Below are 8,996 nucleotides of genomic sequence, written 5' to 3' on the forward strand. Positions count from 1 at the left end.
CCCGCCACCTTAGGTGTATGTGGCTGGCGCCTTAGCCGGTTGAGCTATAGGCGCCGAGCCTCTTAGCAGTTTTCAATAAAGTTGACCATACTCTTCTTGAAACTTATTTTTCTTTTGGTTTCTGTAGCTGCTCACCCTCCTGGTTTCTCTCCTACATTCCTGGCTACTTTCTCCCAGTCTTTTTTGCACATTTCTCTGCTTTTCCTCAACCTTTCTAAACAATGAGGATCGTGCACCACCTACATTCCTATCTACATTCTTCACCTAAATGGTTACATTCAATACCATGGTTTTAAATACCATCCAGATGCAGATAAGTCACAGATTTATGTCACAAGCCATAATCTTTCCCCTAAGCTCCAGCGTGTGCTCAGCTGCCCATCACTTCTAGGAAACAACTCAAAATTAATATGACCATTATGGAACTCTTCATTTTCTTACCAAAACTTGATTTTCCCTTGTCCTCATCTCAGAACACAGCATCAGGATGCATCTCATTGCTCAAGAAGAAAATGTAAAAATCATCCTTAGTCCCATTTTCAACTTTCTACATTCAAACCAAGACCTGTTGACCTTCAGTTAGAGGACAATTGAGATAAAGTACTAAATATAATGCCTAGCCCATAAAAATGAATAAACTATAGCTATTATTTTGTTACATTTAATATATAATGATTATGTAAAATTTTAACTTTCATATTAGTTACTCTTTTTTTTTACAGAGTCTTACTATATTGCCCTCAGTAGAGTGCAGTGGCATCACAGGTCACAGCAACCTCAAACTTTTGGACTTAAGAAATTCTCTTACCTCAGCCTCCCAAGTAGCTGGGACTACAGGCACCTGCCACAACACCTGGCTGTTTTTTTGTTATAGTCGTCATTGTTGTTTAGCAGGCCCGGGCTGGGTTTGAACTCGCCACCCAGGTATATGTGGCTGGTGCCCTAACCACTGAGCTATGGGTGCCAAGCCCATATTAGTTACCTTTGCTCAAAGGTTTGACTTTTTTTTTAAATTGCAGGAAAATATGCTTTTATATACTAGTAACTTAGTATTACACGTATTATACTTATATAAATCTTATAAGTACTGTTACATGCAGACAATTGTAGGATTTTTTGCTTTGGCTCTTTCTTAAAGATACAACAGTCTCTTGAGTGTTTTTTAAACAAATTCATAACTCGTTTTTAACTTATAGATAAAAGTACTTGGGCTCAGCGCCTGAAGCTCAGCGGCTAGGGCACCAGCCACATACACCAGAGCTAGCAGGTTCAAATCCAGCCTAGGCCTGCCAAACCACGACAACTACAACCAAAAAATAGCCAGACCTTGTGGCGGGTGCCTGTAGTCCCAGCTACTTCGGAGGCTGAGGCAAGAGTATTGCTTAAGCCCAAGAGTGTGAGGTTCCTGTGAGCTATGATGGTACAGCACTCTACTAAGGGTGACATGGTGAGACTCTGTCTCAAAAAAAAAGTACTTGCACTCACTTTCTAGGTATCTCCTTCTTAATTGCTAAATGCCTAGGAAATAGGAGCTCCTACATGACTAGACTTACCACTCTGTTTCTTTACCTCTTAAGCCTCCCTTGTATCATCTAATCTATTTTCCATTCCTATTATCCTATTGATTTTGGCATTTCAAAGATCACCAGATCTTTCTAGTTGCCAAATGTAATAGCCTCTACTTTGGTCCTCTTTTCTGTCTGTGAAGACCAAACATGAAGACTCTGTTCATCATTATAGAGATGGAAAGCACTTCTTAAACATGTAAAATAAATACAGAGGGTCTATAAAGTTTGTGAGCAACTTAAAATGGTGTGCAATTAAAATTGCCCACAAACTTTATGGACATCCTGTATTATTATTACTATAAATCTCTTTAAGAACCCTTATTGTAATTATTACATAGTATAGTTTTTTTCCCATGACACATTTTAAAAACTGAATTGAACCAAAAGAAATGACATTTTACACCATGGAATACTATGCAGCCATAAAAAAAGATGGAGACTTTACGTCCTTCATGTTCACATGGATGGAGCTGGAAAGTGTTCTTCTTAGCAAAGTGTCACAGGAATGGAAGAAAAAGTATCCAATGTACACAGCCCTATCATGAAATTAATTTATAGCTTTCATATGAAATCTATAACCTAATAACAGCCTAAGAATACGGGGAGGGGGACATGGGTGGAGGGAGGGTGATTGGAGGGGTCACTTCTATGGTTTATCTTACAAGGGTACAAGTGAATCTTTCTAAGAGTAGAATATGAACATCTTAACACAATAACTAAGAAAACGACATGAAGGCTATATTAACCAGTTTGATGAAAATATTTCAAATTGTATATGAAAACACCACACTGTACCCCAGAATTGCATTAATGTAAATAGTTATTTAATAAAAGGAAAAAAAACAAAAAAAAGAGAAATGACATTTTCATCTTAACGTAGAATCTGATATTGAGGCTAAGATGGCCTTTTAAACAATGCTATTTGACTTTGAGAGGCTTTGAAATAGTGTCTGAGAATATTTCCATCCATGATTTAACTCCATCCAAGGGATGGTTAAATTAAGATGCACTGCAACTAGGCTTATTGCTAATTTGGGATTAAGAAATTATCTGGGCTTGGCGCCTATAGCTCAAGTGGCTAAGGTGTCAGCCACATACACCTAAGGTGGCAGGTTCGAATCCCCAGCCCGGGCCCGCCAAACAACAATGACGGCCGCAACCAAGAAATGGCCGGGCGTTGTGGCGGGCGCCTGTAGTCCCAGCTACTTGGGAGGCGGAGGCAGGAGACTCGCTTGAGCCCAGGAGTTGGAGGTTGCTATGAGCTGTGATGCCATGGCACTCTACCCAGGGAGCTTGAGGCTCCGTCTCAAAAAAAAAAAAAAAGAAATTATCTGGCTTAGCCATATAACCAACCTTGAAAAGAAAATGTAGGTTTGCTTGGAAAGGAGGGTTTTGTGGTCAAAGAAACAATACCCAATGTGAAATATGTGATATTCTGCTGCAGTAACAGAGAATCCAAGTAAGTAATGGTTTTAAGGTATTACAAGTTAATCAGCAGTTTCAAAATTCAAGTCCAAGTCATTTTTCTTGGAAAAAGGAAATACTAAGATTCTGCTATGTGCAAATAATATGCTACCTAGACTCTTTACAAATATTATTTCATTTAATTTTCACAATGTCACTACAAAATAGTGATTTTTATGATCTCAGTTTTACAGTTTAGGGATTTGAAACTCAGGAAGTCCAAATTAGCCAAAAGTTGAAACACTTTCTGAGCTCCTCCCTTCCAGCCCTGTCCTTGTACTAAAATGCCCTTCCTCTATGCTGCTATTGTACCTGAACATATATTTATCTTAATATTTATCATATTTAAATTTCTGCCTGTCATATGTTTATCAGTCTCCTCCACTAGAAAGCTCCTCAAGGGTAAAAACAATGTCTGTCTCATTTACCAGTACAGGGCCTTGAACATAGAAGACTCTCAATAAATATTAGACAACAGATTTGAGCTTAGATTCAAGCCTAAATCTGTCTTCATCATCACAAGCACACAGATTCAGATATCAAGATAGCCACTTGGCTTTAAGGAAGCTTTGGGAAAAAGCTAAGCAAGTTCTGAAGATCTTAGCAATTTTTTTTTTTTGTATTAAGGAAAGCCAATGCTTTGGAAACTTTCTCTACTGACTAAAAATGAAACTGGAATAATAGGGCTTACCCATACATCAAAGGAGAGATATCAAGAACATTGATTGCTTTATTTTCTAGGGGCTTTATGGGTGTGCATAATTTTAAATCCACACTGCAAAGTGGAGGAAAAGTCCTGTTGGCTACAGCAGCTACAGAAGTGGAGCGACCTGGATATCTGTCCCTTGGAGGATGGGAACTATGGACACGAGCTACCCAACATCACCAGTGCACTTCCCCAGAATGCCAGTCACAGCCCAGGTGAGCCAAGTGTCCTTTTAGGCTCTTTGTGCCTGGAACTTCAAGGTGGGAGGGTAAATGTTAGAGGAAAAATAGCGAGACAGCCTTTTGGTTGTTAGAATTCCATTTAAATAAGAAAAGACTGTCTTTTTTGTTCGTCTTGAAATGCTAAACTTTAAAAAAGGATAAGCTCTAATATTTTTCATTAGGCCTGTTCTCCTTTTCCACATCTAGAGTGTTTAGAGTGCCCAGCATAAAGCCCAAGAACCCTCTGCATAACTTCTCTCTACACTTTACGTTTTTTGTGTTTAATGGATCTTGTCCTCATTTGGTATTGGTTTTAGATCAGAAGACCTAACAAAGGAAGGAATAGAAGACCTATAAAAAACAATTCTAGGCTCGGCGCCTATAGCTCAACCGGCTAAGGCGCCAGCCACGTACACCTAAGGTGGCGGGTTCGGATCCCCAGCCCGGACCCGCCAAACAACAATGACGGCTGCAACCAAAAAATAGCCGGGCGTTGTGGCGGGCGCCTGTGGTCCCAGCTACTTGGGAGGCGGAGGCAGGAGACTCGCTTGAGCCCAGGAGTTGGAGGTTGCTGTGAGCTGTAATGCCACAGCACTCTGCCCAGGGGGACAGCTTGAGGCTCTGTCTCAAAAAAAAAAAAAAAAAATTCTAAAAAGTGTCCTGACCATAGCTTTTCTTACCTTTCTGTTTTTCTCAAATTTTATATAGCAACTGTCTAGGTAGGGTCATCCTCCCAAGTTACTCCAAGGAGTCATGCCTCATTTTAAGCCAAATCCAGACAATAATATTGTATCCTCCACCCTTTGAGCCCACTGACCTACAGACCTCACTGGGCATCAGCACCCACATCAATTTTAGTTCATCTAACTCAGGCTATTTGATGTTGGCAATCGATTGTTTGTTAGCCCATTGAGAGGCTTATTAGTAGGAGATTTTAGACACTGATTTTACACATGGTCCCTTTATTTTAAATGATAACTCTATTGATATTTTTAATCTCAAGGGAGAAATTACTTAAATTGCTGGTTTTGCTTGGTCTTCTTCTACTGTAACTGTAATTAGTTGTCCTTAGACAACTAAAGTAATGAGATGTGAACAGCTATAATTTTGCCACCGTTTACCTTTTCTTAGCACTATCTAGCCTCTGTACCTCTGTAACACAGGAAGCCATCCTTTTAGTATTGCCTAGAGATAGCATAGAGAGAAGCTCGTACACATACAGATACATCCAGTCTGACAGTTTCTTCCTTGTTGTAATATATATTGGATCTTTGTTTTTATTGGTTCTCCTTTGAAGATGGTGCTTTTTCTGCAGTCTTCTCAATTTGTGACTTTTTTTATAATTTTATTAAGTCAAATACACATAGATCATGAATACATTCATGCATATGTGGGGTAAAATGTGCTTTTTTTTTTATACAATCTGACGTGGTTACATCAAACCAATCATCATAGCTTTCACCTCATTTACTTGATTATTGTGCCCAAACATCTATGTTCTACCCTTCATCAATTTGTGATTCATGTGTCTCTCACATCCTTTTGCCTAGGGGCTGGAGAAGCAGTAGGATTCCTACTTATTCTCCATTGCCATTTCTACATCATTGCCTTTCTTATCTTTTCTAAACTACCTCCTAGCTTTAAAGTTTATGCCATCAGACTACTCTCTGCTCCCCTCCCCAGTTTTTGTCATGTGTAAACTTCTGGGTCAGTCCCCCTCATTCTTGAAAGGTTTTTAGCTCTTTGACCTCCTCTTTTCCAAAAGCCTTGTCTTCTACCATAATTTAGCCATTCACTTCCAAAGTCACACCCTAAACAAGGTCATTGCCAATAGCTATATTCTTTTCATAATCTCAATTTCAAGCATCATCAATTATCACTACCAATCTTTAAATCTTATTCTCTTTAGTATTCCAATTCCAATAATTCTTTGACCCAGTAGAAATTTTTACTTTACCACTTTTTCATGACCTTGAAATGAGCCTCATTTTTCTTCGTATCCAGGTTAGATTCCTCGGTACAACACCATAATCACTCCTCACTGCTTTACATACACACTCAACTCTTTCTTTCCCTTTGTTACACTTATGTGATAAAACCCTAAACTTAGTTTATTCCTACTCTCTAATTACTCAGTGCTCACACTTCCACAGTTGAAAATGGCTAGAGAGAAACAGCCATAGTAAATAGTCTTATTTTAAATTTTTGACCACTGATTTCAAATGGGTCCTTAGTGCTTTTCTAGACATCTACATTTCTATACTCTGTGCCATCCTTCACTCTTCTACATTACTGTTTCACACTATCTTTTCCTTTAAATGTTCTGTATTTCCTCTCCCTTTCTTCACTTTCATCTGAGTCTCTCTTCCTCTTTACTGACTATATGAAGCAATCAGAAGAGAATTTCCAAAACTCCATTGCTACATCTGTGGTGGTAGGTCAAAAGAATTACTATCTCTCGTTACCATTCAGTAAAAAAAAAAAAAAGAATTACTATCTCTGCCCATCTACTCTGCCTCTAACCTTCTTGCTGTTTGTGTGTCTACACCCACTAGTTAATTCTCAAGATCCTAGTCCATCTCTTATTCAAGACATCACTCTGGGAATTATCTCCTCTCTCTCCTGCATCACACATTTTTCTCTCTCCATGAATTATTCCTGAATGTACAAGCACATTGTTATGTCTCCCATCCCAAAACAAAACAACACTCTTACGATTCCACATGCCTCTCTGGGTGGTAGAATTAAGAAAAAATCATTCAAAAGCATAATATGGATTTACTATCTCTATTTCTTCTACTCCTACTCTTCCTTGATTCACTCCAGTCCAGCTTTCAATCCCTACTGCTATTGAACCAGCTCTTATACTGGTCACTAGTACTGATTATTGCTAAATTTACCAGTTGATCCTCAGTCATAATCTTACTTGCCTATTAGCCATACTTGACACATGGATCACTATCTCTTTGAAACGTCTTTGTCATTTGATTTCCAGGATATCACTCTTTCTTGGTTCTTCTTACTTCATGAGCCCCTCCTTCTACGTCTCTGTTACTGTCTCTCCCCACTTCCCAACCCAAAATGCTATCATACCCAAAGCTCAGTCATCAAATCACATCTCTTTCTATACTTCTTGTGTGATTGCATCATTTTAATAATCATCTGTATACTAACAATTCCCAAATGTAATATCTTCTGCTTAGACCTTTCCTATCATCTCCAAACTTTTATACGCAACAGCCTTTTTGACATTTACAATTACATATTAACAGGCATCTCAGTAGATTTCTTGTCTTTCAAGCCCTACCCCAAGCTCTTACTCCTGCAGTCATCCCTATTTCCATATACATGGCAACTCGGTCTTTAAAACTTTAGAGTCATTCTGGATTCTTTATGCTCTCATCTAATCCATGAGCAAATACTATTCCTTTACCTTCAGAATATATATAGAATCCAACTACATCTCATTATCTCTGCTGCTTATTACTCTAATCAGCTACTACCATCTCTCACAAATTATTGGAGTGGCCACCTGATCAGTCCACCTGCTTCTGTCCTCCAATTTTATAATCTGTTCTCAACACTGCTGTTGGAGTTATCCTTTTTTTTTCTTTGAAGCAGACTTTTGCTCTGTTGCACCTGTTAGAGTACAGTGGCATTGCCGTAGCTCATAGCAACATCAAACTTCTAAAGTCAAGCAGTTCTCCGACCTCAGGCTCCTAAGTAGCAAGAACTACAGAAGCATGCCACCATATCCAGCTAATTTTCTTTTATTTATTTATTTATTTTTTTTCAGTTTTTGGCCAAGGCTGTGTTTGAGCCCACTACCTCCAGGATATGGGGCCAGCGCCCTACTCCTTTGAGCCACAGGCACTGCCCTCTTTTATTTTTTTTTTTTTAATAGAGATAAGGGTCTCACTATGTTCCCCATGCTGGTCTCCAACTCTTGGCCTCAAGCAGTCTTTCTGTCTCAGCCTACCAAAATTTTGGGTGTGAGCCACCATACCTGGCCTAGGTTTATCCTTTTAAATGTTAAGTCTTGACCATGTACAGTGGCTCACACCTGTAATTCAGCAGTTTAGGAGGAAAAAGCAGTAGAATCACTCAAGACTAGGAGTTCAAGACCAGCCTAGGTAACATAACCAGAACCTGTCGCTACAAAAGAATTTTTAAAAATTAAGTCAGGAATAGTGGCATGCTCCTGTAGTTCCAGCTACTCAGGAAGCTTAGGTAGGAAGATCACTTGAGCCCACAAGTACAAGGCTACAGAGAGCTATGATTTTATTCCAGCCTCTGCATTCCAGCCTGTGACAGAACAAGACCCTATCTCTAAAACAAAAACAAAATGAACATATCCCTTCACAGCCAGAGCCCTCCAATGGCTTCTTATCTTACTCAAAAAGCCACAGTCATCTTTCACTTGTGGCCTGCAAGGCCCACCATGATCTGGCTCCCCAGTATCTCTCTGAACTCATCTCCTATGAGTCTCCTGCTTGCTTTTTCCTTTCTAACTATATTGGCCTTCTCACTGTCCTTAAACACTTTAAATGTACTCCCACCTCAAATATATTCCTACCAAGTTCTTGCTGCTCCTTCTGCCTGGCATGCTTTTCCCTCAATTATCTCTAAGACTTTCACCCCATTTCCTACAGGCCTCTATTCAAATGTTATCTTGTTAGAGACCATTCTGTTTAAAACAGTGACCCACACACACACACTGACTTCCTTTTCTCCCTAACTCTTCTTTCATTTTCTCCATAGCACTTGTTACCATATGCTATATCAGACATACTATATATTTGCTTAACTATCTCTCCCTATTTAAATGTAAAAGTCCATAAACATAAAGGTCTATAAATAAATTTGTATGTCCTGAGCACTGAGAACAGTACCTGCTATATAGTGGCACTAATTATTTGTTGACTTATTGAATTTAAAAACATATTAAAAATCCTTTCTGTGGGCTCGGCGCCTATAGCTCAACCGGCTAAGGCGCCAGCCACGTACACCTAAGGTGGCGGGTTCGAATCCCCAGCC

The 8,996-nt window shown here is 39.2% G+C and overlaps 1 protein-coding gene across 1 annotated transcript in view; it reads left to right on the forward strand.

Annotated features, from left to right (window-relative positions):
* ZSWIM5 (zinc finger SWIM-type containing 5) overlaps positions 1–8,996 on the forward strand; it is a 184,305-nt gene that overhangs the window by 130,939 nt on the left and 44,370 nt on the right. Inside the window, exon 5 of the mRNA XM_012812324.1 lies at positions 3,774–3,953. Within this exon, the coding sequence (XP_012667778.1) occupies positions 3,774–3,953 (180 nt within the window). The remainder of the gene's footprint in view (positions 1–3,773; positions 3,954–8,996) is intronic.

This window comes from Otolemur garnettii, unplaced genomic scaffold (assembly GCF_000181295.1).
Source record: "Otolemur garnettii isolate 467f Iridium unplaced genomic scaffold, OtoGar3 scaffold00202, whole genome shotgun sequence".
Taxonomy (NCBI): Eukaryota; Metazoa; Chordata; class Mammalia; order Primates; family Galagidae; genus Otolemur; species Otolemur garnettii.